Genomic DNA, 26,740 nt, shown 5'->3' with positions numbered 1-26,740 from the left:
TTTCTGTGTTTATACAGAAATTTGCAAATTTAGAACTACATTTTGAGGGCACAATGATGAATACATGTACATGAGACTATTCTCTATAGTTTTAAGCGTACACACATAATTATAGTCAATTGTCATACACAATGCAATTAGTGTTCACACAGCCATGGCTAGTATGGTCAGCAGGGCTAGAGCCATCAAATATGAGGAGCTGCTAATAGTAGCTGCACTGGATCCAAGAGTCTGCACAATACGCCCCCCTAGGGGTTGTACTTGTCTGTAGTTATAGTCTTGCACACCACCAGTGATATCCCTGACAGAGCGTAGGACCTCCAGGTATGCAGCAGGGACAGTTATCTGATTCTTGAGCACAAACCATTGTACAGTTTCATCACAGAGTGGTGTAGTGAGACTGCCCTCATAGTAATAATAATCTCTGTTGGTTGGTAGGAGACTGCTTAGGTTGAGCCCGTACACTGTAAAGTTGTCACTGAAGTTAGCAACTCGACTAGCGTTTAGAGTAGCCCATACTCCAGAGATGGGGCGAGTGTTTGTATCAGCAAGTACACTGACTACAGCTAGGGCATTAGGGTTTCCATAGCGAGAGTGAACAAAGTGCACCTCAAGCTCTGACTGTTGCCCGTTGATCCGATGCTCTGACCCCACACCACTTCTGTTCCCCCAGTGGAAGTGGACCTGCAGAAACTTGTAGATACCTACTGGCATTCTCGTGGTAACATTGGGGCTAGTAGAATCGACTAAGAATTTAACAGTTCGTCCAATGTTTGTAAAGATGCCATTGGAAGTGGTCTCTTCCCAACTGTTGCTGAAATCTAGTGGAGTAAGGCTAGAGCTCTGAGCCACGTCTGCTGTCATGATGTTGATGGGGGACTGGCGCTCTGCAAGAGTAAACTATATACAGTCATGAACAATGTGTATAATGGAAGTTGTGTCAATACAATGGGTAGCTACATGTATAGCTGATGCATGCACGTTGAATCATATTCAATGGCAGGAAACGAAGGACATTCGCTAGCTATGAATTTTTAAGGTCACTGTCTGTGTATGCATTAAACTTTACACTGTAACCAATGAATAAACATTCTATACTTGTCAACTCTATAGAGAGCTAGCTAGATACACAGCAGGTACTATATCTATAGAGAGCTAGCTAGATACACAGCAGGTACTATATCTATAGAGAGCTAGCTAGATACACAGCAGGTACTATATCTATAGAGAGCTAGCTAGATACATAGCAGGTACTATATCTATAGAGAGCTAGCTAGATACACAGCAGGTACTATATCTATAGAGAGCTAGCTAGATACACAGCAGGTACTATATCTATAGAGAGCTAGCTAGATACATAGCAGGTACTATATCTATAGAGAGCTAGCTAGATACACAGCAGGTACTATATCTATAGAGAGCTAGCTAGATACATAGCAGGTACTATATCTATAGAGAGCTAGCTAGATACATAGCAGGTACTATATCTATAGAGAGCTAGCTAGATACATAGCAGGTACTATATCTATAGAGAGCTAGCTAGATACACAGCAGGTACTATATCTATAGAGAGCTAGCTAGATACACAGCAGGTACTATATCTATAGAGAGCTAGCTAGATACACAGCAGGTACTATATCTATAGAGAGCTAGCTAGATACACAGCAGGTACTATATCTATAGAGAGCTAGCTAGATACACAGCAGGTACTATATCTATAGAGAGCTAGCTAGATACACAGCAGGTACTATATCTATAGAGAGCTAGCTAGATACACAGCAGGTACTATATCTATAGAGAGCTAGCTAGATACATAGCAGGTACTATATCTATAGAGAGCTAGCTATAGATATACACAGAGAGAGCTAGCTATAGATATACACAGCAGGTACTATATAGATCTTTTATGTGTGGACTGGTAGTAGGTCTAGTTAGTTACCTCCAGTGGTGCAGACTCCCCCCCATTGAGACTGGTCGTTGTAGTTGAAAGAGCCATCGGCAGCCAGTGAGGTTTGCAGCAGCGCCGCGAGGCAGAGAGCCACCAGTAGTGTCTTCATTCCTCTAGCATAAATCTGGTCTGAATTTATGTTGCGCATGCGCTTATTATAAGCATCCCACGCAATTCAAACTTTCAACCAAAATTTAATGTCAATGTTCTCCATGAGCTACTAAATAAGCGTAAAGGAATGCTAGCTAGATCTATAGTTCACTAATAACTAAAACTAAACCCAGTCACTGCGGCCACTAAGTGCCTAGCACTTGGACAGAGATTTCCCGCATATTGCAGGGGTATCCACCTTACGACTATTGAGGGCTTGGATTTGTCTGTAGTTAGCGTCCAGCACTTTCCCGGCATCATCTTTGATGGAGCGAAGAGAGGTGAGGTAAGCTGCAGGCACTTTAATTCGCTCTCCTATTAAGTACCATTGGACGGCTTCAGTGCATTCAGGAGTGGTCAAACTGCCATCATAGTGATAGTAGTCATAATTGTTTAGATGTGAAGGAAGTACATCGGAAAGCTTGAAGTTGGAAACTTTGAAGCCATCCTTATTAGCATGCGGCACTCGGCTGGGGTCCAATTTGGCCCAGAATCCAGACACACTAGCTCTACTAACTTCTGCAAATACAGCAATCACGGCAAATCCATTCTGGCTGGTTGTTCCCGCTGTTGTCATGCGTGTGTGCACAAAATGAATCTCCACTTCAGTTTGGTCTCCATCAAATCGATGCTCGGATCCAGTCCCAGTTGTTTTACCCCAGTGCATGTGCATTTGTTTAAGCTGATATTGTCCATTGGAAAAGGTTGTGGTGACAGTCGGGCTACTGGAGTCCAGGGTAAACTGCACATTGTGTCCAGTGTTATTGAAGTACCCATGAGCTGAGGCCAGTTTCCAATTGTTACTGAACTTAATGGCTGCCAGGCGTGGGTTCTGAACCACATTTGCCGTGATGACGTTGATGGGAGATTGGTGACCTGCAAACATTCATTAGACTATAATTATATCTGCAGTGTAATACTAACTTAGCAAACTAACTTAGCACTTATGCAAGAATAGTCGACATGAGCATATCATTATCTCACCTTTGTTCCCTGTAACGCAGACACCACCCCACAATTCCTGATGATTGTAGTCAATTCCATTCGAATGTGCTCCCAGGGCAACTCCTGCTACCAGGCAACACACAAAAGCAAACAGAGACACTGACATTCTGCTCAGAAGATTACCACTGGCTCAGGTTGTGGATATGAGAAATTAGTGTACTTATGTACTTGGTTTTTATAGGCATACCACCATATCCGCCCCCTCACTTGCTAATAATAAATTCTTATAAATTATGACCATGACTAGTACAAATATTGCATATTAGTTGGTCCAAATAAATTAATTGCAGATAATGTTCAGTTTATGTCCAGCACACAGTGTCTGTAGAGAGGTGATCAGTTGCTCTTGTATAGGGTCCACCTGATGGGCAGGAGTGTAGTGGTCCACAGAGGACCTGCAGAGAGCAATATAATAATTATTCAGTATGCATGTGCAGGAAGCAGCATGCACTAAATATACAGGCATGTGTTACATCTTGTAAATGGCATGAGATTTTCCAACAAGAAATTAAAGAATACAATGTTACCTTGCTATGGTGACGAGGGCAGGTGACCCAGCACAAGCAATCAACTTAATTAACACACCATAAGTATATGTTGGGATCTGGAGAGAGGGGAGAGGAAAGCTCTTATAGCGCTAGACCCACCACAACACGCCACCCATCCTTTATCCATGCATGCATGAGGTCAGAGGGAAGCTTCCTAACACTACTAGAGCAAGGTTCCGCCTTAAATCTTATATCTTCCCTCTAAATCACAACAAACATAGACACATTGCGACCCCATATCAGTTTCCTTCCCAACTAAAACAAATACACCAAACACAGCATGCACATTCCACTACTCAAATCTACTCTTGCTCAAATACATTTCATTGTACTCCCACCCTCCACCTATAATTATACACAGCTCTCTAGGTGTCAGACAGCTGCCCCATTGCTCAGGGCCATGCACATGCAGTGCTCGGCATAGTAACCAGGAATGGGAATTACTGTCTCTACGCACCCACATAATTATTCTATCAATATCAGTGCTCTCATGCACAGAAGACTCCTTTTATCTCATCAGCTTTCCTTACACGCCATTAGTGGGATGTGCATTAATGGAAGCTATGGTGTTATATGAGACTAAGTGAACTTAACAAGCCGCAATAATCAAAGAGAAAAGGTAATACCTTCTCAACTTGATATGTCCAGTCCAATCATCCCACTACTTGTGGTGAGTAGACCATGTAGGTCAAGTCCACTATGTTCACCACTTATATAATTTTCAACCCACTGAAAGTCTTTCAGTGGGTTGAAAATTATATATTGAATGAGTGCATGCATGTGGGAGGTCTTGTAAAAACAGGGTAGGGTGTATTATGATAATCAAGTTATTCTTACATAGTCTGGGGGCCAGACCTTTTCTTGGAGGGAGGAGGGTCAAGGAGGAATAAAAGGCCAAATTTCAAGTTGCGCTAGAGCACACACAGATATGCTACTTGATTTTTCCCCCCAAGATATTATATCTGGTCCCAAGACTACTAGGCCTATATAATGATTTTGTTGCAATGAGAGCTTGCCTCAGATGAGAATGCCTCACTCTCTCACACACCGTGCACACACACAAACTCTGGTATTTGGGGGGGGTCAACTCGTAAAAACATTATTGCCCCCGCATCCCTCTTCAGCCAGCCCTTCTTTTGGTAAAGGCCAATAATTCATGAGTATGATGATGTTGTTCGGTCGGTCCCCTAGCATAAATTCGGTCAAACCACTTCTGCTGCGCATGCTAATCGAGCCTCCCACGCAATTGAAACTTTCAACGGCAAATAGCAACAAAAAACTAAAATACTAGATCTACACTACAGATCACACTCTTTAATATACTAATAACTAATTCCAGTCACTGCGAGGAGAGCCACTGCAGCCACTAGCATCAGAGAAGCGCTGACCATTGTGCTTGATCCAGGTATCTCCACAATACGACCGTTGATACCTTGGAGATCTCTGTAGTTGAAGTCCAGCGGTTCTCCGGCATCATCTGTGGTGGAGCGAAGATAGGTGAGGTAAGCTGCAGGTACTGGAATCCTCTGTCTCAGTAGGAAGAATTGGACTGTTTCAGTGCAGTTAGGAGTGGTGAGACCACCCGCGTAGTGATAGTAGTCAGTGGTGTTTACATTGGTGGGAAGCATACTGGAAAGCATAAAGTCTGTGATATTGATTTCGTCACCAGAATTCTGCACTCGACTGGCATTTAAAGTGGCCCAAAATCCAGACACAGGTGTCTCACTCACTTCAGCGTACACCCCAATCACTCCCAGCCCATTCTCACTGGTTGTTCCCTCTTGTGTCATTCGTTTGTGCACAAAATGAATCTCCACTTCAGTTTGCTCTCCATCAAATCGATGCTCGGATCCAGTCCCAGTTCTGTTGCCCCAATGCATGTGCATTTGAAGGAACTTATATTCTCCAACAGGAAACGTTGTGGTGATGGCCGGGCTGTTGGCAGCAAGTGTGAACTGCACATTGTGTCCAAGGTTACTAAAGGTCCCACTAGCAGTGGCTTGTGTCCAAGACTCACTTAACTCAAAGGCTGACAGGTTTGGGTTCTGGACCACATCTGCCGTGATGATGTTGATGGGAGATTGGCGAGCTGCAAAGAGGAACAAGTTCATTACACAGCACATTGAATCTCTAGTATACGATTAGACTAGCTAGCTGGAAACTTACTAGTAAAAACTATAGCTCAACAATTATATAATAACAAGGAGAATAGCTATAGCCAGTCTCACAGTAGACCTACTCTGCCCTGTGTTGCAGATACCACCCCACAGCGACTGCTCTCTATAGTTGAAGGATTCCTCAGTTCCAGCTCCGAGGGCAACTCCTACTACCAGGCAACACACAAAGGCAAACAGAGGCGCTGACATTCTGCTCAGAAGATTACTACTAGCTCGGTTTGGGAAATCCACTGCCCAGTAGGTGATTTATAGCATGCATTAGCCTCGATCCCAGGCCGCACTTCACTCAGGCCGGTGAAGGAGGCTAAGCATGCATTGACTAGCTCCATGGGCATGACCCGCCCCCTCAACTCAAGTGACTTGAAATTCTTTTTTTACATTTTTTACAGATAAGAACAGTCACAAGTTTTAGAAGGTGACTCATACAAATATTGCATATGTTGGTCCAGATAATTGCAGCTAATGTTCAGTTTGTGTCCAGCACACAGTGTCTGTAAAGAGGTGGTCAGCTGCTCTTGTATAGAGTCCACCTGATGGGCAGGAGTGTAGTGGTCCACAGAGGACCTGCGGAATATGAAACAATCTCTTATACATAGTTTACTCATTCTGTGCAGGGGGAAACAGTATACAAGACATACAGTGACATTGAAAAAGAAACTGTTAACTCTTGTAGGTAAATGACAATAACAAGATGCCATATAAATACACGACATTCATTTGGACAGTGTTACCTTGCTATGGTGACGAGGGCAGGTGACCCAGCACAAGCAACCAACTCCTCCAGCAGTTGAAATGATTCCTTCATTAGAGCAGCTATCTCCCCCTCTGAGCTGACATGGAGAGGCAGCTCAGTCAACAGACCACAAGTGTGGATCTGGGAGGGGAGAGGATAGGCTATTAGCTTATAGGTTCTCTCCCTCCCACGCTACTAATGAGAAGCTACTACAACCTTTTCACCTCACTTGAAATGTACATTTTAAAAACAAAAAAGAAATGTACCACTAATTGACCTCAGGTATGTGTACATATAGTAATGGTCAGAGCTGGGCATGCTCACAGTAAATGAATGATTGCAAGTAATAATGGGGGAACCTGGCTGTACAAAAACCCTATAATCATTTGTATCTGAGGTGGAGAATGGTATGGCAAAAGCTTATCAATTGCTGTACCATCGGGAAGCAGCAGATAGATTGTTTGTTGCTGAAGCTACTACATGTTTGGCCCGAGGGTTGTTGATAGATTTCAATTCACTGGAGATGTGTCGCTGCTTATAAACCCAGCCCAAGGGAGCACTGTCTAGATGATCTCACGATGAATTGAAATTATTTGTGAAAAGCCGACTACCTAAAATTCAGACCCAATTGCTTCAGAAGTTCAGATTACTGGTAGATCTAAAGTTTATGCTATCTACTTAAACGCCTAGGATTCACTCGAAAGAAAGCTAAACACATCAATACAACTCTCTAAAATAGATGTAGGTCTTGCACAACCAATCATTCATTTACAATTTGAAACTGAGCATGCCCAGCTCTGACCATTACTATATGTACACATACCTGAGGTCAATTAGTGGTACGTTTCTTTTTTTGTTTTTAAACTGATATTTCAAGTGAGGCGAAAAAGAGAACCAGCTGGAGACTCTGTGTCTATGTCTTTCCACCACAACACAACTTCTCACCACACAGTGGTCAGGGAACTAGGGGAAATGCCTAACATTACTACCATATAATAATAGCTGGTTATTTTCGAGGCATTTAATGTTTTCGAGGATTGACCTCGGAACCTCGAAAATTGGTTTACTTTCAGTTGAAAGACCTCTCTCTACTGTAGGGGTGTGGTCATTTGAACCTCTATCCTCGAAAATAAATATTTAGTTTGAGCAATCCACAATAATGTTGTGCCTCAAAAACAACCCGCTACTATTATACTATAATTATACTCAATACTAGAACAGTATTCCCAGGATATCACGCCACCTGTTGCTGTACCTAGTCATGCTCTCTCAATGAGGCGTGCAGATATAGCTGCACACACAGGAAGGCTCCCCTTGCTCTATTACACCCTATACAACTAAAAAGGACTCACATACTCTTGGTCAATGTCGGCGCTCTGTCGGAGGAATGTTCTGATCCCTTCCACCAGCCGTCTGTAGACACAAGCCATTAGTGGGAGTGGTAAGAGTGGTAGGAGTGGTGGTAGTGTGGATTGTATACACTAGTGGAAGCTTGGGGAATACACTAGTGGAAGCTATGCTGCTATGATGGCGAATGATGGGGGATACATTAGTGGAAGCTATGCTGCTATGATGGACAAGCCATACAGTGTAGAAACATGGGAACAGTGCACGTCCTGGAATTCCGTCACTAATGGATGCTAATTAATTTAAGTTAGGGCTGACTGTACTGTTGTGGTGGGGACATGTCCAGTTGCTCAATGATCTCCCTCTGTGGGTAGTTGTCTGACCACAGGCCATTGAGTAGATCAAGCTGCTTCCTCCTCTTCTCCACCACTTCCTGTAGAGCACCCTGTGGGGAGAATATATTGAATGGTACTCAGTTAAGTTCCAGGAGGATCAGTAATAAACGGTAGACCTGCTGGCTGGGTGTATGTTGATCATCATCCCATATAGATTATCATAGAGTGGCAGATTCCTATTAGCAAAGCCCAGTGGTAACCACAACACAATTCTTTGATCTTATCACATAAACTGTTAATTGGTTGCAATGAGAATACCTCGCACGCACGCATGCACGCACACACACACACACACACACACACACACGCACACACGCACACACACACACACGCACACACATACACACCAAACACACACACACACACACACGCACACGCACACGCACACGCACACATACCAAACACACACGCACACACACGCACACACATACACACCAAACACACACACACACACACACACGCACACACACACGCACACACACGCACACACATACACACCAAACACACACACACACGCACACACATACACACCAAACACACACGCACACGCACACACACGCACGCACGCGCACGCACACACACACACACACACACACACACACACACACACACACACACACACACACACACACACACACACACACACACACAAACACTGAATAACACACAACTACATTGAATAAGGACTTAGGTCACCTCACTTTTGTCCCCCTCTGGTATCTGGGGGGTCCGATAAAGCCGCTGCAATAGATGATACTGCTCCTAGGGAACAAATAGTTGTTAACAAAACACTTCACACCCTGCTGCTATTAACTAGACTATATACACCCAGAGGAGGTACGCCAATGTCAAAAGGTCACTAATTAAAACATCACGTGAGCTTATGTTTTACATGTAAAACTGAGTTCACCCTCGCGCCCCAGCCTTTATACAACACCACTAGCTTCATCCTCTTCATAATCATAGCAGAAATCAGTTGAGCTATCGCGCCCCAGACGAAACAGCTTGAGAGAAGAGATCTCAGATTTAATTGCAACCTTTGACCTTTGATTGCATTATTCGAAACCGCAAGATATGGAAAATTAGCCTTCTGTAGCTAGGGTATAAAGTTTGATGTACTGGTTTGCTGCACTGGATAGAACTAGGTATAGCAAGCTTTCCAAGCAAGCAAATAAACGGTCAAGAGCAACAGAAACGGTAGCTGCTATAATCCAAGCAAAGGTCAAGAACCCAGGACAAGATGATTAATGTTTCATTAAAAGTGACCCTGTTGACCCTGGCTTACCCCCTCTGATATACACCATCAACTCCTCCATAGTAACACTGCTGCTGTTAACTAGACACCATCAACTCCTCTATAGTAACACTATCAACTCCTCCATAGTAACACTGTGCAAACCAGACAGATATGTGTTTACAAGAGCAGCTTGAGCAATAGGACAGCTAGTATAGCGTGGGAATAAGAGCACACACACACACACCATACTCACTGCAGTGTGTGCACAGCAGGAAGCAGTGGGAGAGGGGTATCATTTGTAGATCAACCTTCAAAATGAAATAACGTAGGCATAGAAAGATAAATTCTATAATTTGAACAACCATCAACGTAATTATTGTATCCCAAATCCAAACACACCCACACACACACACCACATTCACTCACTGATGTGAATGGCCCTCTGTATGGGTTCCCCGTAGAGAAGAAATCAAGGTCAAAGTCCAACACCCAGCCTTTAGACTCCTTCAGTAGTCTGCCAATACCCTTCTCTGGTAATAGCCGTCGCCTCTTGGGTTGAGGTGGCATCATGTCCGTAGCGCTGGGTATAGTTACCGTGGTAACAAGCAGGGGGATTTCCCTCACATTATCCAGTTGACTCCTGGGGACACAGAGCATCTCACTGATGAAGTAAGAGAGGGGTGTGGCAAGTCTGGGGGGTGGGTGGATACAATAAATCCACCACACATTCATGTTTATATGTTTATGTCAGAATAATTATTATGTCAAGAGGTGGAGAACCCAAAATTCGTTGATCCAAAGTCACATTTTTTATTTTCTAAAAACCTCACTAAAATAAACCCTGACATCTATACCTGACGTGTCCAGAGCTCTTGTCTTTGCCCACTATAAGACAATACTCTCCATCAGGGATCTGTTCTGCCCAGGGGGGCTTGAGCCAGACCACACCCCCCACATGGCCACTGTACAGCGTGGGCAGGATCCAGTCAGCAATGCTTGTGCTGGAGAACAACTCTGCTGTGTGTGTGAGACGATCAGCCTGTGTGTGGGGGGTCATATCACAGCATAGAATATATGCATGGGACCACCTTGATGTTGGGAGACAGGAGGTCAGGGTGTGCATCAAAGTGAACCAGAGTGATGGAGTTGAAAGGGAGTCTCCTGCTGCCTATAGCTCTGTAGAGTAGAGGCAGAGCTTCATCGTGGTCCTCCACAATGGCCACAGGGAGCGAGCCACGGTGCTGGGAGGAACATGTGGAGGGGTCCGGGTCTTGCTGCATGGCCTTGTATTGCTGAGGCAGCAGTTTCCACTCTGGGGATTCCCAAGAAAGAGGAGCGGGGCTGGAAAGTTTGGAAGACATTACATTAGAGAAAAAACGGCTTGGAAACACTGCAGATTGAGTGGGTGTAGTAGTCATTGAGAGGGGAGTGGCTACTGCTTTCAACCAAGATCAAGAGACTCCTTGACAAACTGCAAGTGAATTCTACTAGCTAGGTAGCTTATAGCAAGAGAGTGCAGCAGCAGTAGACTAGACTAATCATCACTACCACTACTAGATGTCCTCAGATGGCGAGAAGGAGTTGGTCAGCCCAGTGCTTGAAGGGGAGGCCCCTACACCACCATTACCAGTAGACAGCCTTACTGCCCACCCACCATCCAGCCACACACTCTCAACCAAGCTCAAGCAACTACTGGCTTGTCCCTCAAAGCAGAGCCATGGAGACAATGAACCCAAGCTCAAGAAAGAGTTTACTGTTCTCAGTGGAGTTGGATTTATTGCTGGAAATATCATCGGCTCTGGAATTTTCATCACCCCACGGAACATATTTGTCAACACCGGTTCGTTTGGTTTGACGCTGGTTGCCTGGGTGATTGGTGGTCTCATAGCGTTGGCCGGGGGTCTGTGTTACATTGAGTTGGGGGTGGTGGTTCGGAAGAGTGGAGGGGAATACCCCATCTTACGAACAGCCTATTCTTTCAACAACAGGAACAGATTTGTCAAGACCCTAGGAGCTGTGTTAGGGTTCCTGTACGCTTGGTCTGGTGTGCTGGTTATTAGGAGTCTTAGTATATCCATATCGTTGCTCTCGTTTGCTCAATACCTGTCACGGCCATTTTATATAGACTGCGACCCACCTAAAGCTGTAGTGACTACACTGGCACTGGCAGGACTGTGTGAGTTATCAATGCACACACACACACCACACACACCACCCACCACATACACACCCCACACACGCCCCCACACCCCCCACACATACACACACACATACACCCCACCACCCATGGCCACCACACACACACACACACGCCCACCATACACTCCACACACCCTACACACACACAGTGATGGTGGCCCTCCTCAATGTATTCAGCGTGAAGCTACTAGCAAGAGTGATGACCATTCTGACAGCTCTCAAGGTTCTGTCATTACTCGTCATAGTAGTCGTGGGGACTGTCTATATTATTATTAACGGATTCTCATTGGACGCTCAAACTCCCTTCACCCCCCACGAAGGTAACGAACCCACCGTGACCTCTGTTGCCCTAGGCCTGTACGGAGTGGCTTATGCTTATGATGGGTGGTAAGTGGATGTATCTACAGTTAGTTGCCCTCCTAGCAATTCCTTCACAGGAGCATAATGAACTACGCTATTGAAGAGACAAAAAATGTTGAAAAGTAAGTTTTTGATATACTTTTTCGTATTTTAATATCCCCGTCCCCTTTAGGACCCTCCCCCGCGCTCTGTTGATTGCTGTTCCCATGGTTGCAGTCTGCTATCTCCTTGTCAATATCGCCTACTTTGGAGTGCTCAGTTATTGTCAGATACTGGCCACGGATACCATCGCCTTGGTAACCTCTTGCCCTTGTCCTAATCACACTTCTTGACCTCCTCTCACAGACATTTGCTTATCAGACTCTGGGCAGGGCTGGTCTGGTGATCATCCCATTGATGGTGGCTCTGTCCACTGTTGGATCAGTTATGGCCACCATGTTTGCTGGCTCTAGACTAATGTTTGTGTCCGCTAGGGACGGCCTATTCCCTCAGGCTCTCAGTGGACTACACAGATCCTTCAAGACACCCGTTCCTGCCATCATGCTCATGGTAAGGCATTCAGTATATGATTATGATTTCACTATTTTTGCAGGTGATGCTGGCATTTGTGGCTATCATGATTGGAGATTTGTCATTTCTACTGGACGGCTATAATGTTGTGGCTTTCATCATCTATGCCTTTGTGTTCAGTGCTCTACTGATATTGAGAGTGACTCATAAAGAAGCTCCAAGACCCTTCAAGGTGAGTCAGTGTCCCTTCTCCTGTGTACACAGTGTAGCACTATATTATAGAGTTACTGTACTGTCTACTTGCTGTGTAGATTAGTCTATGAAGTTGTGGGAAGATTTTAGATATAGTCAATATTCTAGCAATAAGACCCGAGAAAGTGGTGAATGTAGCTCTACAAGCCGACTCAAGTCGTACCTATAATTATAAAATATCTTTGAAACAACCATAACTTTAGTTCCGTTGGTCCCATGTGAAAATTAATATGATTTTCTGAAAGCTTAGAAAGATACCTTTCACATGATGTGTTTCAATCCAAGATTTTGTCGGGACCATAATTTGTCATTTTTCGGCCTTGGACCATGGGCATGGTCAAATTGGCAAATAATTTAAGCTTTCAGAAAATCAGGAAATCTTTGAAATTATATCATTAGAACTTTAGTTACAGAGCCGGCTCTAGTATTCTCAACATTCCTTTACCATATTCTAGCCTATTTCTCGCGATAGGACCCGAGGTAGTGGTAAATGTGGAGATGTCCCTATAAGCTAGCTATTTAGCAGTGTCGTCTCTCATTACCTATGATTATGGTTGTGTGCTGTGTTGTGTATGTCTTTATTGTTGATGCTGTTCTCTCAATACAAGTTAATAATCGATTGTACCCCTCCTCCTGTGTAGGCGTGGTTCATAGTGCCTGTGGCAGTGTCGTGTGTGCTAGTGAGTGTGTTCCTGGTGGTGTTCCCTGTCCTACAAGAGCCCCTCCCATGTCTCACGGCCTTTGCCCTCCTCCTCTCTGGACTGGTAGTCTATCCTATTATGATCCCCAACACTCCCTGGAAGAAACACCTCAACACTCTCAGTCGTGAGTGGGCGTTGCTATTGTACTCTATCATTCATCAACTCTCTCTGTGTTTGTAGGTCATGTGACACAGTTCACGATGGACCTACTCAACACTGAGATGTCCATTGAATCAACTCAACTATAGATCATCTACATACATACATAGTGCACTGCATATATTGGTTTTTGTTTTGACCCTGAAAGGTTTCCTCCACTTTTGTATAGGAATGATCTTTGCCCACTCAGTAAATATTGTGTTGTTGAAGGTTAAGGCACTCTGTCTCTGTATTAATGTCTGCTGTTAACCCACTGAAGACTGCACAACCTGACCCACTGGCTGGTGAGAATAATGGAGGGTCTAGTCTCAAGAAAGAGTTTACTGTTCTCAGTGGAGTTGGATTTATTGCTGGAAATATCATCGGCTCTGGAATTTTCATCACCCCTCGTAAGATTTTTGTCAACACTGGTTCGTTTGGTTTGACGCTGGTTGCCTGGGTGATTGGTGGTCTCATAGCGTTGGCCGGGGGTCTCTGTTACATTGAGTTGGGGGTGGTGGTCCGGAAAAGTGGAGGGGAATACCCCATCCTACGAACAGCTTATTCTTTTAACAATAAGTGTGAGAGACTTGGCAAGGTTCTGGCGTTCCTATTCCTGTGGACGTCTGTCACAGTGATGAGGACTGTGGGAGCTGCTATTGTCTTGTTGACCTGCGCTCACTATCTGTCCCAACCATTCTACATCGACTCTCAAGCACCGCAGTTCCTCATCACCGCTCTGGCATTGGGGGTCCTAGGTGAACACACACACAGACACTAATATAGACAATTCTCCCCCAATGCACAGTAAATGTTTCTACCCCCCCCACACACACACACACACCCCACACACACACACACACACACACACTAGACAATAGTTCACACATACACACACATTGATGCGTTCCTACCCCCCTCTCAGGTATTGTGACAGCAGTGAACCTCATCAGTGTGCAGCTGACAGCTCGAGTGGCTACTGTCCTCTCTGCTCTCAAGGTCATTGCTCTTCTCTTTGTTGCCCTGGTTGGGATACACCACATCGCTATCAGTGGGGTCACAGAGCAGTTCCACTCCCCCTTTACCCCCTACGAAGGCCACACCCCCTCACCATCGTCTATTGCTCTAGCAATGTATGGAGTTACATTTGCTTTCGATGGATGGTAACAACTTTATACCATTTGTAAAACACACTTATACACATTTTATGTTTTGCAGGAATGCTATGAACTATGCAATCGAGGAGACTCAGAACGTTGAGAAGTAAGTTTATAATTCTGTTGTGTTTTGTTTCATTGCCAACCCCCTCCCCTCCCATAGGACCCTCCCCCGCTCTCTGTTCATTGCTGTCCCTATAGTGGCGCTCTGTTATCTCCTTGTCAATATTGCCTACTTTGGAGTGCTCTCTTACCAACAGATACTTAGCTCTGAGACTATTGGCCTGGTGAGTTAGTTAGTCCAATGCCATCTCCTTTGTACCACTCTCCATTCTCACAGACATTTGGGGAGGTGGCACTGGGTAGAGCTGGTCTCGTGGTCGTTCCTTTCATGGTAGCCCTCTCAACCTTTGGTGCCTCTCTTTCCAGTGTCTACACTGGATCTAGGCTAATGTTTGCAGCTGCTAGAGACGGCCTATTCCCTCAGGCACTCAGTGGACTACACAGAACCTACAAGACACCTGTTCCTGCCATCATGCTTCAGGTACAAATCCTTAGCAAAAAAATTACCAACAGCAAACTGAAATAGATACCTATGATAGCATCTTCGAAAACCCTAGAGTATGACAATATATTTCCATGAGCTATTATTCTTACAGATGGTGTTGATGTCTATAGGCGTTGCTATTGGAGATATATCTGTTCTATTGGATGGCTACAGTGCAGTGGCGTTTGTGTTCTATGGTATTGTATTTGCTGCCGTTCTTGTCATGAGAGTGACTGACAAGAAAGCTCCAAGACCATTCAGAGTGAGTGTTGTGTAAGCTATACTTTGATGATGATGACTTGAGTTAGAATGTCCAATTTCAAAGCTAAAGTGTTCATTTAGTAGCTTGGATTGCCTAAAGTATAATTATCGTAAGTCACACAGTCCCAGACCGATTTTTTTCGAGCATTCAATTCGAGAAAAGTCAGGTCGGGAACGAGGCTAGTCTGTGGAACTACCACTAGTGTTTGCACAAGGTGATGATTGTACCCCTCCTCCTGTGTAGGCGTGGTTCATAGTGCCTGTGGCAGTGTTGTGTGTGCTAATGAGTGTGTTCCTGGTGGTGTTCCCTGTCCTACAAGAGCCCCTCCCATGTCTCACGGCCTTTGCCCTCCTCCTCTCTGGACTGGTAGTCTATCCTATTATGATCCCCAACACTCCCTGGAAGAAACACCTCAACACTCTCAGTCGTGAGTGGGCGTTGTACCATTGATGGATAGTAACTCGTGTTTGTCCTCATACATGCAGTTAGACTCACTGACTTCACCAGCAAGTATCTGAACTCTGAACCATCCACAGTGACACTATGACATTTTTAAATAGCTATGAACATCAGCATTGATTTTATTTTTGCAAAATTACAATAATAATTATACACATGTATCACAATTCATTAATTATACAAATATATTTGCTTTTCACAAAACAAAACTGGAATAAAATTCAATATAAAGAGTTTCTATAGTTATCGAGCTTGTCTGTACTTGTGTCTCGGCTTCTTTCCTTCTTTCTTTCCTCCACTACCTGACTCCTCCTCTCCACTAGGCCCTGAGGTGAACCACGGCCAGAGGAAGGTCACCCATACCTTATACACCACATATGCAGGGGCCTTACTTGTGTATGTGGGGGAGGGGGGTAAATACACATCGTAAAATAGTGCAGAATATGATATTGATTATGTAGTTTCAAAGAGAGCATCGTATCACATGACATGTTTAGACGAGGTTACTCACTGCTGCCCACAGTAGCCAGAAGTAGTTGCTAAGAGCTGAGAGTCCCTGTAGACCAGTAGTTAGAATGATCACATCAATGGCATATCTGAGATGGAGTGTTCAAAAGATGCTAACACACAAGGAACACTCACTCTGAGAAGTAAGACTTGCTGAGGTCAGTCCCACACTCTAGTAGCTCTCCATTGGGCCCGAGGAATGGTTGGGCCAGCTTCTCTAGACCTTTATAAGCAGCTCCATGCACTGCCAGGCTGAATAATAGGAATACCTGTGTGCAGGGGAAGGGGGTTGAATTAGATTGTACTTTGATGTCAATGAATTGTATGCCTGCGGTCAAAGCGTGCACACAATGACGAGTGTTGTGCACAATACATGACCAGAGGCAGTTGCTATAGCACCCCGCTATGAAGTAGAGCCAATATAACAATGACTCCACTAGGATGAAGGGATGCACACACACACACAGACACAGACAAAGGAACGCACATAGTTCCAGGTTGAGAATGACGATGAGAGGAAATAGAAGAGACACAGATGAACGACTTGGATCACCTGTGGCAACAATACTTAAATACTCAATAATTACAGTGCATAGTGTCTGTGTGTGGTTGGCACACAACCCAGTACAGTGTACAGTGAGAACACAGCTTAGTGTAATAGCAGTCCCTCAAAGGTGGCAATACAGGGATACACGTACAAACATCCTTACGGTTCCAATCAAAGCAAAGTTTCGGTAGAAAGCAAGTGTTTCAAGATTATCCTTGTGGATCTCTTTCTTTCCCTTTGTATTCTCCTTCGGCTGAGTGAAGAATAGGCCATTGATAAGTGAGACACAGTACAATCACTAACTCTTTACCATTTCTTCGGCTGCCACGTGGTTTTTCCAAACAAAACACAGCAGACAAAGATGGGCGTGACAACATCTAAAAGCCACGCCCACCTTGCGCAGGCGCACAGTAAATTACACACGTGTGGTGCAAGAGGTCCTTTTTGATCAGGACAGTGCGATAAAAAGACTGTTCCAAGAGCGCTGTTTTCAATCGAGAGGTGCTACAAGATGCAACTTTTCATCCAAGGGCAGGAGCTCCGTACCTTCAACGTCACAGAAGAGACGACGTTTGATCATGTCAAGTCAGAGCTAGTTGGTTGTGAGGGCATTCCAATGGGGGACCAAGTCCTCTCCTATGCTGGTGTTCCACTCGAGGGCGACTCTCTGGTGTGCGATACAGTGCCAGAACTAGCCACTCTAAGCCTCTCTGTCAGGGTACTCGGAGGTAAGAGAGGGATTCTAATTAGTGCACACCACTGGTAATTATACACACACTCACACGTACACGCATGTATGATTGTACTGCGTTCCTTCAACAGCACACCACCCCACTAGTAATTTCAAGGCTAAGAATAAAAAGTATGAGAGAAATATTTAAGTTTCGTATAATTAGAGTGGTGCTATAGTTAAAACAAAGACATGCTTTGTTCTAGTGGTGTGTGTGTGTCTGCCTGTATTTGATGTTAACATAATGTACTCCCTCAGGTAAGGTTCACGGCTCTCTTGCTCGTGCCGGAAAGGTCAGAGGACAGACACCAAAGGTATGCGCTTGGTACACACACACACACACTATTGTTGGGGTAGTGGGTTCGTGCACCTCCTAGAACCTCATGGCACACTGAATTGCTATGGGGCCTAAAAAGGATGCTACAGCAACGTGGGTAATTCGCTAACGCTACGATCTTCCGTGAGTAGAGTTTGATAGTAGTACCCAGTACATATGTGTGAGGTGTGGTCTGTATGGTGTGATCTGTGTGTGGTGTAAGGGTGGGTTTGTGTGTGGTGTGATCTGTGTGTGGCGATGGTGGGAATGTGTGTGAAAATACGTATTGTTTAGATTGTTCTGAGGTTTCCTGTTTGGTACTCTTATCATGGGAAAATATTTATTTGTGTGCATTACTACACATTGGTAAAACTTTCCTAATATATATATACCCCACCTCCCTCTTCAGGTGGAGGCACAAGAAAAGAAGAAGAAGAAGACGGGGCGAGCCAAGAGAAGGATGCAGTACAACCGTCGCTTTGTCAACGTTGTGGCCACCTTCGGACGTCGCAAGGGACCCAACTCAAACGCACCTTGAACTGTTCATGACTGACAATTTGTTGTGTGTGTATACTTTTTAGTTTAATATGATGATATTGCACAACAGAGCTAACAATGAATGAAATGTGTTGTATTAAACTACATGGAATGTGCAGTGTTAGTAAAATGGCGACCATGTGACATTCCGACCACACCCTGGTTCGTTACTATTTATAGACCTTGGCTCAAGTCTATTTTTGCTAATTATTTGATGTCGCGGAAGTGCAGTAAATAGGATATCTTTCACTGGGCGTATGTACCAAAGGTGGGGACTCTAGCGCGGACGAGATATTAAAGACCCTGTTATATACAGAGTATCACAAGAAGCTTGTCTTGTCAGGTAAGTGATGATCTAGCTCTCACAGCGTATGTCGTGTGTGTGGTGGTCTCGTAACTATCGCCCTAGCTAGCTTCCCACATCCTGAGCATTCACACACACACACAAGTCTCTAGTACTGTCTCTAGTTGGTAGAGTGATTGGTTTGAGGCTTACAGGTGTGTGTGTGTGTGTGTGTGTGATGGTGGTAGAGGTGGGTCAAGTAGTAGTGGCAGCTAGAGAGCATGTTGTTGATATGGCACCTTGCTTGTACTACATACCCCTCGTAATTATTCTGTATGGATTGTATACGTTAGTTAGCTTCTGTGTGTGTGTGTGTGTGTGTGTGTATGTGTAGACTGTGTACACACACACACACACACACGCTTAATGCTACCGCTCACGCTACTCTGTGTAGTTGGTTACAAGTTGGTGGCTATTGGTGTCTGAGATCATATCCTAAGCATTGTCAGGGTCAAAAGATCATGGATTGTCTAACCTTTTGATATTATACGAAATGGAATAAAATGTTAGATCGACCACCAGATGGCGTTAATCATGGCAATTAAATTAATGTTTAAATTTATAAGGTTTTATTTTCTTTGATTGACATTCTTCAATCACCTCTTGACTGTGCTTATATAAGTGTGTCACAATGTGCTGCTTCTTATTAGGTGCTGAATAGTGTTCAAATATGAGAGAATATAAAGTTGTTGTCCTCGGGTCCGGAGGTGTCGGGAAAAGTGCGCTGACGGTGCAATTTGTGTCGGGTACATTCGTTGAGAAATACGACCCCACAATTGAGGACTTTTATCGGAAAGAAATAGACGTCGATGGCTCCCCAGCAGTGTTGGAGATCTTGGACACTGCAGGTACGGAGCAGTTTGCCTCCATGAGAGACCTGTACATCAAGAACGGCCAAGGCTTCATGCTCGTCTACTCTATTATAAACGCACAGACCTTCATCGATGTGCAGCCATTGAGGGATCAAATTGCTCGTGTAAAAGGAAGTGGAATGTCTCCGATTATCCTAGTGGGGAACAAATGTGATATGGAAGCCGAGAGAGCCGTTGCCACGAGAGACGGAGATAGTTTGGCACACGAATGGGGAGCACCGTTTTTTGAGACGTCAGCGAAAACAAGTTTCAACGTTAGCGAAATGTTTACCGAAATTGTTCGTCAAATTTGCAAAAAGAATACAAAGAGCTCGTCAGGGTGCTGTACTGTTTTATAAGAGTCCCTAGTTTTATAAACATTATTATTGTAATAATTATAGTGCATTTTAAAATAGCCTCTGTTCTAGTCCGTGTTGAACAGCCTGTCAGCTCTGCACATGATACTATGGTACCTAATCTCATGTAACGCTAGGAGTAGTTTGTTGCTGTGTATGTATTGATCACACCTTTTTTTTCTGTTATTTTTGTTGTCACCTCTTGTTGTGCTGTGTACTCCGTGACTGTGCCCATGGTCTGCTAATAACTCTCTCTCGTGATATACTCTATTTATTATGACTGTCAATATAAAGCTGTCAAATATTGTGAATTGCTGAGAATTATTATTAGAAACTTGCTAATTAACTGACCATTACATGCATGCCACATGTACATGCAGGGGATATTGCATGTGGCCATTATATACATGCATGCCACAGGGAATCGAACATTGGGGAGATAGATTATTATTGACTAACTATATCAATACTAATGCTGACGATAACGTACAGCTAATTATGCAGCATGGTATAATATAATGCATGATATTTATCACTTCAAAACAAATGAATTCACATGAGCAAAAAAAAAGCAATTATACAAGTGTACCGCGTTCATGAGCACAAACATCACAAATATCACCATCAAACACAAGATTAGTACAATAATCACAAGTCCATGTTCCAGCCACATTGGTATGCTGTGGAGGCTGTGGAGACAGTGTAGACTTAACTGGAGGTCTAGAACCTTTATCTAAATCAGTATGTGTGCTTGATCGATCACGACCCACAGCATTAGACAACATTGCACCAATATGCTTCCTAGACACCACATCTGGTGACCGTGGTCCAGGAGACTGAGCAGTAGCAGTAGCTGAGTGTGGTGTCGCAACTATAGACGATGAAGATGTGGTAGGACTTCCTTTGGATACTGCTGCTGATCTCGAGCGAGTAATTGGAGGTAAGCTATCAGGAGGACCTGAGGGAGGCTGTGGAGACAAGCTACCAAGAGGACGTGAGGGAGGCTGCTCGCTTGAATCTAAATTGATGGTGGTGCTGAACAGTTCTTGTGTTGAAGAATCATAGCTAACATGTTCAAATTCTCCTGTACGATCACCTTCTTGACTCCCAGTAGTGGTTGAAGATTCTGGACTACTCACAAGTACAAAATCTTCTTGTTTTAGATTCAAATGATCATCTGTTGTGTTATCGAGAGTTGTAGGCTGTTGACTGGGTGCACTACGAAAGTCTTCAGAATCATTCGATGAGAACGATTGCTGTTCCAAACTGCTCAGTGGACTTGTGTGAGGTTTGTAGGGAGTCTCAATACTGGGTGTTGGTAGGTGTGAACCAGTGGAGGATTTTTCCACATCAAGTTTGCTTCGAGGCTTAGCTATTGGTTTATATCCAGCTGGTCTATTTTGATAATCACACGTATTGTGTTGCCAGTGATTAGCTTGTACTCGAGTAGTATCAGGCTCGGGAGTGTCCAGGTTAGGTAGGTTAGGTGATGGTTCATTGTTTTGTTGGCGGCCAAGGGTCTCAGGTACCTCCGTCTTCTGTTTTACTTCAGGGATTGGTTTGTCATATTTCTTGAAGTCCTCCTTAGGTTGAAAATTACTTTGATTATCATAACTACGATCCTCGGTAGAAACAGTTTCGTTCAACCATTCTTGTGTCACCAAATTATCATCTTTAACATCAACGATCTGTTCTTCTTCATTGATTTCAGGATCAACAATCTCTTCTTTAGATATTGTTCGTTTCTGAGTTGGTGTTCCTATTTGCCAAGCATCTTCGGCCTGTTTGTTAAACTCAGCGTTATATTCGGGACTACCCATTGTGGATTCCAGACTATTCAAGTACGGATCATTACTGTAACCGACTTGTTCAGAGCGAGCATCAACCATGCTACAAGGTCCATCATCCCCTCCAAACAGGTTAAGCCTTGCTAGTTCAGATTGAGACTGTACAATTGGTTCAGGGAAATCGTTTGGATCCGGAGGTGAAAATGGTGTCCTTGGTGTGTAGTTAACGTAATCGTTAATACTGTCTTTCTTTACCGGAAAATTAGCATACAAATCTTCAGATAGTTGTAAGTTCTTCGGGTGATTATCAATACGCACCTGATTTGCTTTTTTTCGCTGATCAACATTTGGGGCAGAGCTACGACGAGTATCAGGATAAGAGGGTTGTCCGTGTGGCTGCATTGACCTGGATTGTGATTGTTGCCACTGCAAGGGAGTGAGTCGTTGAGGGGGAGGAGTTGCATAGTGTTGTTGTTGACTGCCTTGTGCTCTTGGTGGAGGGGACTGTCCCTGAGCAGCTAGTCTGTGTTCAAAGGGTTGTACAGGAAGGTGTCCCTGAGGATGGTACTGATCAAGAGTGAACTTGGCATCAGTGTAGATACTCGTTGGGTAGGATCGAACTTCCAGAATAATTGATAGAATAATCGGAATGTGTTCATTATTTGCATACACAACGAGGCTCTTTATTCTATCCAACTCTCCATCGAGAATGACCAGATCAGCAGCGGTCTCTGCAATCTTGTTTGAGTCAACATCTCCAGTATATTTGAGTTCCTGAGCTTCTCTAGAACCTCCGATTTTCTCATAGCCCATTGCCTGAAGTAACTCTTCTGCTCCTTTCAACTTTTTGGCCACTTGATAGACGTAGTAAGAGCTTGATAGCTGTATAGGAAATAAACACATTGGTTAAATAAACATTTCACAGTTTCAATATTACTATCAATACAGATCCATGTAGGAAGAAAGCCATACCTTAAGTCGCTGAAACTCAGGTCTCTTTGGAGCCAGTAACAGGTTGAGTGCATAGCGAACAAGGGACTTGCTAGCATCCTGCCATTCTGTGATCTTCTGATCAGCGTCTTGTAGTGTGGTAGAGCCAGCGTCAGCTATCAACAGATCATAGATGGACTTGCCAGAGGGCAATCTGTACAGGATCTTGAATCGATGAACGCTGCCATTATCCAGGGTGTTGGGAGACGTCAGGACAAATTTTTTCGCCTTAAAGTAAGTTTCGTCGGACACTTGAACTTGTCGCAGTGGTTTGCCAGGTTCAACTCTTATCGCTTGTATATCCCTCACGATGATTTGTCGATCAGGAATCTCCTTGGGTCCATCAGGCATAATCTCGGCCATAATCACTACAGGGATTAGCAATCAGTTGTGTATGTATTACACACCCACTCGTCAAGCAATGGAGAAATCATGCAAAATCCACACGTACGTACTTTACAACAAATGTATGAGTCCCAAAATGTAATAGATAAAATACTAAAATAGCTAACTAGTATACACATATTATTTATTTCTTACCAGTGTGTGCAGGATTGATCCAGAAGCTGAAGAATGAGCTGTTGATTTCTCTGTGTCCTGACTCAGAAGGGGACTCCCCGATATAGCTAAGGGGGATACCCTTCACGTGCGGTTGTGTAATCATGTAGTCTTGTGTTGTCCTAGCAACTGCAATAACAGTCCACATGCTCGGACAAGGAACTAACAATGGTGAGTTGTTTTTGATGCTCGATGACATGTACCTAGCTAGCTAGCAAGCTAACCAGCGCTGCCTATGGCTAATGAATGTGTCCTGTTTTACCATTCTCCTGCAGCCCAAAGGTGGTAAGAAGAAAGGCAAGGGGAAGGGGAAGGGGAAGAAAGGGAAGGCTCCCAAAAAAGCTGCCGTCATCGATGGCATCTCTACTGAAGACATGACCAAGGAACAGGTGAGAAACAGTAGCAGTGATAATATATTGCATTCTAGCTATAGGAGATCCATTGCCACTGTACACATAACCCCACCCCCCGGCCACCACACATAACCCCCCCCGGCCACCACACATAACCCCACCCCCCGGCCACCACACATAACCCCCTGTACATAACCCCCCCCGGCCACCACACATAACCCCACCCCCCGGCCACCACCTCCTAGCTTGAGGAGCATGTACTGCGGTTGAGGGATGAGTTGGACAGGGAGAGAGAAGAGAGAAACTTCTTCCAGTTGGAGCGTGACAAGGTCAATTCATTCTGGGAGATCACTAAGCAACAGTTGGATGAGAACAAGGCCACTGTGAGGAACAAAGAGAGAGAGTTAGAGGACTCAGAGGAAAGGCACCAGGTTGAGATCAAGGTACAAACCAACATTGTGTGCTTAGAGCCTTCTTTGTCTTCTAATATCCATTTAGAATTTCTGCTTTGTACTATCAACTTACTTTCTTAGCTAATCTTTCTTTCCCGTGTTGTTTGTGTTGGTAGGTGTACAAGCAGAAGGTGAAGCACTTACTGTATGAGCATCAGAACAACATCACTGAGCTGAAGAGAGATGGTAGCGTGGCGGTGACACTGGAACAGAGTGACCACCAGGACAGGGAGGGAGGCCTCATTAAGGAGAAGAGGTCTCTCAAGGTGTGTACAGGGATTGTGTGTTAGTGGTGTGTGTTATCACTGTGTGTGTGTGTGTGTGTGTGTGTGTGTGTGTGTGTGTGTGTGTGTTAGTGGTGTGTGTTCACTGTGTGTGTGTGTGTGTAGGTTGAGCTCAAGGAGATGGAACTAGCTCATCAGGAAGCTGTGAAAACTCTCAAAATGGTATGTTGTCCATGCATGGATCTGTGTTTGTATGCTCACTACACTCCTCTGTGTGTGTGTATTAGGGGCACGATCAATTGACAACTAAAGCAAGGGAGGACTTTGAGAGACTGGCCGCTGGTAAGCCACCCACACACACACACACACACACACACACACACACTCTTACATCACCACCACCCTCCACACACTCACCACACACACACTCCACACCCTCTCCATACAGAGCTCCAGTCTAAACACGAGGCCAAGATGGCTGCTCAGAGAGATGAGTTAGAGCTACGCAGGAAGACAGAGGTCCATGAGGTTGAAGAGGTGAGGATTGTGTACATGTATTAGCAATGCCTTGTATAATTATTATTTGTGTGTTGTATTTTCCAGCGTAAGAATGGTCAGATCAATGCTCTTATGAAGAATCACGAGAAGGCCTTCAGTGACATCAAGAACTATTACAATGACATCACTCTCAACAACCTGGCTCTCATCAACTCACTCAAGGACACGGTGGAGAAGATGAAGAAAGACTCGGAGCGTCTCGAGAAGCAGCTAGCTGAGACCCAGGCTGAGAACAGACGCCTCCAAGACCCCCTGGCCAGAGCACGGGAGGAGGTGGCTGAACTACAGAGGCAGCTAGCTAACTATGAGAGGGACAAAGTCTCACTGGCTGTGAGTGTAGCTCTCTATAATGTGTACTGCAGTCACTTGGAAGTTTGGGGCAATGGGTAAATTGTTATACTTATCTCAAGTAAGATTTGGAAATTTTCACTTGCCCCAAACTTCACAGTTAGTACTTCAAATAATAATAATGTTGTCATTACTTTATTAGAATGCCAAGGCTCGTCTGAAGGTACAGGAATCAGAACTCAAGAGTCTGATATGGGAACACGAAGTACTGGAACAGAGATTTGCTCAGGTACACACACACACAGTAACATGTGTACACTCGTCTACACAATCGCACCATAGTGTCAACCATACACAACCAATGCCATCGTAACATACCAAATCATATCATGTTGTTTCTGTTCAGATTCAGAAGGAGCGTGATGATTTATACAGCAAGTTTGTGAAGGCCATTCACGAGGTCCAACAGAAGACAGGGTTCAAGAACCTGCTACTGGAGAAGAAGCTCACTGCACTAGCTGACTCACTGGAGAAGAAGGAGGCACAACTCAATGAGGTCCTCTCAGCCTCGAACCTTGACCCCTCCGCTCTCACCATGGTAACCAGGAAACTGGAGGTATGTTCTACTAAATGGTACAACCCTCACTTGGGTAAAACTACTACTCTAATCGACCTCCTCCAGTGTGTAGACTTTGGGCCCGATTATTGCAGCACTATCAAAGAGCTACTATTTTGACATTCGCAACGCTACTCTCAAGTGTACAGAGCCTATAGTCAGTGCCGTCCCACTGTATATACTGGTTGACTTTAATTTTCGGTTGCATTTCAAGATAGTTGTAATAATTTACATTGTGTTTGCTCTCACAGGATGTGCTGGATTCTAAGAATAGTGCCATCAGAGACCTCCAATATGAGCTAGCCAGAGTCTGCAAGGTAGAGCCCCTGTCACTATAATTATATACACTATTATAACCTCCTTTCCTGCAGGCCCATAACGACCTCATCAAGACGTATGAGGCTAAACTAGCCACCTTTCGTGTGCCCACTGAAGAGCTAGGGTTCAGGCCTCTAAGAAGCACAGTGGCTGGACAGAGCCTGGGGCAGGGACCTGCTGGGCTAGTAGCATCACCATCCTAGCTAGCTAGGGACTCTAACACACCCACCATTAATATTTGTTGTACTGTCATCATGCAGAGTGAATTATTGCCAATGAACAAT

At 44.4% G+C, this 26,740-nt stretch overlaps 10 protein-coding genes across 12 annotated transcripts; 4 read left to right on the top strand and 6 right to left on the bottom strand.

Moving 5' to 3' along the window:
• LOC135340715 (carbonic anhydrase 7-like) lies at nucleotides 1-2,102 on the bottom strand. Of its 2 annotated transcripts, none has more exons than XM_064537061.1 (2): nucleotides 1,940-2,102; nucleotides 1-887 (listed from the first exon to the last, which is right to left on the bottom strand). In XM_064537061.1, the coding sequence occupies exons 1-2, from the start codon at nucleotides 2,094-2,096 to the stop codon at nucleotides 145-147; spliced, it is 900 nt and encodes a 299-aa protein (XP_064393131.1). In that variant the 5' UTR covers nucleotides 2,097-2,102; the 3' UTR covers nucleotides 1-144. The 2 variants fall into 2 exon arrangements, with proteins under 2 accessions (XP_064393131.1, XP_064393133.1); XM_064537063.1 differs by having other exon boundaries at nucleotides 1-900; nucleotides 1,940-2,093.
• A 27-nt stretch (nucleotides 2,103-2,129) lies between these two features.
• On the bottom strand, nucleotides 2,130-3,262 carry LOC135340717 (putative carbonic anhydrase 3). Its single transcript, XM_064537065.1, has 2 exons — nucleotides 3,083-3,262; nucleotides 2,130-2,974 (listed from the first exon to the last, which is right to left on the bottom strand). Exons 1-2 carry the CDS (start codon nucleotides 3,207-3,209, stop codon nucleotides 2,253-2,255), a joined length of 849 nt encoding a protein of 282 aa, XP_064393135.1. The 5' UTR covers nucleotides 3,210-3,262; the 3' UTR covers nucleotides 2,130-2,252.
• A 106-nt stretch (nucleotides 3,263-3,368) lies between these two features.
• On the bottom strand, nucleotides 3,369-10,870 carry LOC135340713 (UPF0489 protein C5orf22 homolog). Of its 2 annotated transcripts, none has more exons than XM_064537059.1 (8): nucleotides 10,629-10,870; nucleotides 10,395-10,579; nucleotides 9,967-10,231; nucleotides 9,000-9,065; nucleotides 8,232-8,353; nucleotides 7,914-7,974; nucleotides 6,560-6,702; nucleotides 3,369-3,498 (listed from the first exon to the last, which is right to left on the bottom strand). In XM_064537059.1, the coding sequence occupies exons 1-8, from the start codon at nucleotides 10,818-10,820 to the stop codon at nucleotides 3,384-3,386; spliced, it is 1,149 nt and encodes a 382-aa protein (XP_064393129.1). In that variant the 5' UTR covers nucleotides 10,821-10,870; the 3' UTR covers nucleotides 3,369-3,383. The 2 variants fall into 2 exon arrangements, with proteins under 2 accessions (XP_064393129.1, XP_064393128.1); XM_064537058.1 differs by lacking the exon at nucleotides 3,369-3,498 and adding an exon at nucleotides 6,185-6,392 and having other exon boundaries at nucleotides 10,629-10,868.
• Nucleotides 4,918-6,080, bottom strand: LOC135340716 (carbonic anhydrase 4-like). Its single transcript, XM_064537064.1, has 2 exons — nucleotides 5,891-6,080; nucleotides 4,918-5,740 (listed from the first exon to the last, which is right to left on the bottom strand). Exons 1-2 carry the CDS (start codon nucleotides 6,015-6,017, stop codon nucleotides 4,974-4,976), a joined length of 894 nt encoding a protein of 297 aa, XP_064393134.1. The 5' UTR covers nucleotides 6,018-6,080; the 3' UTR covers nucleotides 4,918-4,973.
• A 106-nt stretch (nucleotides 10,871-10,976) lies between the features above and the next one.
• LOC135341217 (uncharacterized) lies at nucleotides 10,977-16,292 on the top strand. The gene is made up of 16 exons (XM_064537730.1): nucleotides 10,977-11,716; nucleotides 11,889-12,126; nucleotides 12,177-12,221; nucleotides 12,272-12,395; nucleotides 12,445-12,648; nucleotides 12,692-12,841; nucleotides 13,503-13,686; nucleotides 13,743-13,785; nucleotides 13,932-14,458; nucleotides 14,626-14,863; nucleotides 14,919-14,963; nucleotides 15,021-15,144; nucleotides 15,198-15,401; nucleotides 15,517-15,666; nucleotides 15,910-16,093; nucleotides 16,152-16,292. Exons 1-16 carry the CDS (start codon nucleotides 11,098-11,100, stop codon nucleotides 16,211-16,213), a joined length of 3,141 nt encoding a protein of 1,046 aa, XP_064393800.1. The 5' UTR covers nucleotides 10,977-11,097; the 3' UTR covers nucleotides 16,214-16,292.
• Nucleotides 16,234-17,545, bottom strand: LOC135340722 (transmembrane protein 208-like). Its single transcript, XM_064537071.1, has 6 exons — nucleotides 17,490-17,545; nucleotides 17,343-17,432; nucleotides 17,120-17,185; nucleotides 16,768-16,901; nucleotides 16,637-16,721; nucleotides 16,234-16,512 (listed from the first exon to the last, which is right to left on the bottom strand). Exons 1-6 carry the CDS (start codon nucleotides 17,490-17,492, stop codon nucleotides 16,369-16,371), a joined length of 522 nt encoding a protein of 173 aa, XP_064393141.1. The 5' UTR covers nucleotides 17,493-17,545; the 3' UTR covers nucleotides 16,234-16,368.
• Nucleotides 17,546-17,575: 30 nt separating this feature from the next.
• On the top strand, nucleotides 17,576-18,867 carry LOC135340724 (ubiquitin-like FUBI-ribosomal protein eS30 fusion protein). The gene is made up of 3 exons (XM_064537073.1): nucleotides 17,576-17,907; nucleotides 18,168-18,223; nucleotides 18,635-18,867. Exons 1-3 carry the CDS (start codon nucleotides 17,691-17,693, stop codon nucleotides 18,761-18,763), a joined length of 402 nt encoding a protein of 133 aa, XP_064393143.1. The 5' UTR covers nucleotides 17,576-17,690; the 3' UTR covers nucleotides 18,764-18,867.
• An 80-nt stretch (nucleotides 18,868-18,947) lies between these two features.
• LOC135340721 (ras-related protein Rap-2c-like) lies at nucleotides 18,948-20,623 on the top strand. The gene is made up of 2 exons (XM_064537069.1): nucleotides 18,948-19,105; nucleotides 19,756-20,623. Exon 2 carries the CDS (start codon nucleotides 19,776-19,778, stop codon nucleotides 20,313-20,315), a length of 540 nt encoding a protein of 179 aa, XP_064393139.1. The 5' UTR covers nucleotides 18,948-19,105; nucleotides 19,756-19,775; the 3' UTR covers nucleotides 20,316-20,623.
• Nucleotides 20,624-20,826: 203 nt separating this feature from the next.
• On the bottom strand, nucleotides 20,827-23,795 carry LOC135340707 (uncharacterized). The gene is made up of 3 exons (XM_064537050.1): nucleotides 23,630-23,795; nucleotides 23,072-23,457; nucleotides 20,827-22,981 (listed from the first exon to the last, which is right to left on the bottom strand). The coding sequence occupies exons 1-3, from the start codon at nucleotides 23,793-23,795 to the stop codon at nucleotides 20,888-20,890; spliced, it is 2,646 nt and encodes an 881-aa protein (XP_064393120.1). The 3' UTR covers nucleotides 20,827-20,887.
• Nucleotides 23,778-26,739, top strand: LOC135340712 (dynein regulatory complex subunit 4-like). Its single transcript, XM_064537057.1, has 12 exons — nucleotides 23,778-23,818; nucleotides 23,923-24,036; nucleotides 24,246-24,443; nucleotides 24,569-24,718; nucleotides 24,842-24,898; nucleotides 24,964-25,018; nucleotides 25,125-25,213; nucleotides 25,280-25,564; nucleotides 25,725-25,811; nucleotides 25,929-26,138; nucleotides 26,390-26,455; nucleotides 26,510-26,739. Exons 1-12 carry the CDS (start codon nucleotides 23,816-23,818, stop codon nucleotides 26,657-26,659), a joined length of 1,464 nt encoding a protein of 487 aa, XP_064393127.1. The 5' UTR covers nucleotides 23,778-23,815; the 3' UTR covers nucleotides 26,660-26,739.
• Nucleotide 26,740: the final 1 nt, after the last annotated feature.

This window comes from Halichondria panicea, chromosome 9, assembly GCF_963675165.1.
Source record: "Halichondria panicea chromosome 9, odHalPani1.1, whole genome shotgun sequence".
NCBI lineage: Eukaryota > Metazoa > Porifera > Demospongiae > Suberitida > Halichondriidae > Halichondria > Halichondria panicea.
Note: the sequence above shows the minus strand (reverse complement) of the source record. Positions and strands in the feature narration are given on the sequence as shown.

What these genes read in the sequence shown, in the direction of transcription:
- LOC135340707 (XM_064537050.1), bottom strand. Translation starts at nt 23,795, where the DNA reads ATGTGGACTGTTATTGCAGTTGCTAGGACAACACAAGACTACATGATT. An exon ending in GATCAATCCTGCACACACTG is followed by an intron (nt 23,458 to 23,629) that starts GTAAGAAATAAA and finishes TAATCCCTGTAG; the next exon opens with TGATTATGGCCGAGATTATG. An exon ending in CTGAGTTTCAGCGACTTAAG is followed by an intron (nt 22,982 to 23,071) that starts GTATGGCTTTCT and finishes TTTCCTATACAG; the next exon opens with CTATCAAGCTCTTACTACGT.
- LOC135340721 (XM_064537069.1), top strand. Translation starts at nt 19,776, where the DNA reads ATGAGAGAATATAAAGTTGTTGTCCTCGGGTCCGGAGGTGTCGGGAAA.
- LOC135340724 (XM_064537073.1), top strand. Translation starts at nt 17,691, where the DNA reads ATGCAACTTTTCATCCAAGGGCAGGAGCTCCGTACCTTCAACGTCACA. An exon ending in CTCTGTCAGGGTACTCGGAG is followed by an intron (nt 17,908 to 18,167) that starts GTAAGAGAGGGA and finishes GTACTCCCTCAG; the next exon opens with GTAAGGTTCACGGCTCTCTT. An exon ending in TCAGAGGACAGACACCAAAG is followed by an intron (nt 18,224 to 18,634) that starts GTATGCGCTTGG and finishes CTCCCTCTTCAG; the next exon opens with GTGGAGGCACAAGAAAAGAA.
- LOC135340716 (XM_064537064.1), bottom strand. Translation starts at nt 6,017, where the DNA reads ATGTCAGCGCCTCTGTTTGCCTTTGTGTGTTGCCTGGTAGTAGGAGTT. An exon ending in TATCTGCAACACAGGGCAGA is followed by an intron (nt 5,741 to 5,890) that starts GTAGGTCTACTG and finishes TCCTCTTTGCAG; the next exon opens with CTCGCCAATCTCCCATCAAC.
- LOC135340715 (XM_064537061.1), bottom strand. Translation starts at nt 2,096, where the DNA reads ATGCGCAACATAAATTCAGACCAGATTTATGCTAGAGGAATGAAGACA. An exon ending in GGGAGTCTGCACCACTGGAG is followed by an intron (nt 888 to 1,939) that starts GTAACTAACTAG and finishes TTACTCTTGCAG; the next exon opens with AGCGCCAGTCCCCCATCAAC.
- LOC135340712 (XM_064537057.1), top strand. An exon ending in AGGAGAAGAGGTCTCTCAAG is followed by an intron (nt 24,719 to 24,841) that starts GTGTGTACAGGG and finishes GTGTGTGTGTAG; the next exon opens with GTTGAGCTCAAGGAGATGGA. An exon ending in GGGACAAAGTCTCACTGGCT is followed by an intron (nt 25,565 to 25,724) that starts GTGAGTGTAGCT and finishes TTACTTTATTAG; the next exon opens with AATGCCAAGGCTCGTCTGAA.
- LOC135340717 (XM_064537065.1), bottom strand. Translation starts at nt 3,209, where the DNA reads ATGTCAGTGTCTCTGTTTGCTTTTGTGTGTTGCCTGGTAGCAGGAGTT. An exon ending in CTGCGTTACAGGGAACAAAG is followed by an intron (nt 2,975 to 3,082) that starts GTGAGATAATGA and finishes GAATGTTTGCAG; the next exon opens with GTCACCAATCTCCCATCAAC.
- LOC135340713 (XM_064537058.1), bottom strand. Translation starts at nt 10,820, where the DNA reads ATGCAGCAAGACCCGGACCCCTCCACATGTTCCTCCCAGCACCGTGGC. An exon ending in AAGAGCTCTGGACACGTCAG is followed by an intron (nt 10,232 to 10,394) that starts GTATAGATGTCA and finishes CCCACCCCCCAG; the next exon opens with ACTTGCCACACCCCTCTCTT. An exon ending in CCGACATTGACCAAGAGTAT is followed by an intron (nt 6,703 to 7,913) that starts GTGAGTCCTTTT and finishes CTCCCCTCCCAG; the next exon opens with ATCCACACTTGTGGTCTGTT.
- LOC135341217 (XM_064537730.1), top strand. Translation starts at nt 11,098, where the DNA reads ATGTCCTCAGATGGCGAGAAGGAGTTGGTCAGCCCAGTGCTTGAAGGG. An exon ending in TCTGGCATTGGGGGTCCTAG is followed by an intron (nt 14,459 to 14,625) that starts GTGAACACACAC and finishes CCCCCCTCTCAG; the next exon opens with GTATTGTGACAGCAGTGAAC. An exon ending in GAGACTCAGAACGTTGAGAA is followed by an intron (nt 14,964 to 15,020) that starts GTAAGTTTATAA and finishes CCCCTCCCATAG; the next exon opens with GACCCTCCCCCGCTCTCTGT.
- LOC135340722 (XM_064537071.1), bottom strand. An exon ending in ACTTTGCTTTGATTGGAACC is followed by an intron (nt 17,186 to 17,342) that starts GTAAGGATGTTT and finishes TTGTTGCCACAG; the next exon opens with GTGATCCAAGTCGTTCATCT. An exon ending in AGCAAGTCTTACTTCTCAGA is followed by an intron (nt 16,722 to 16,767) that starts GTGAGTGTTCCT and finishes ACTCCATCTCAG; the next exon opens with ATATGCCATTGATGTGATCA.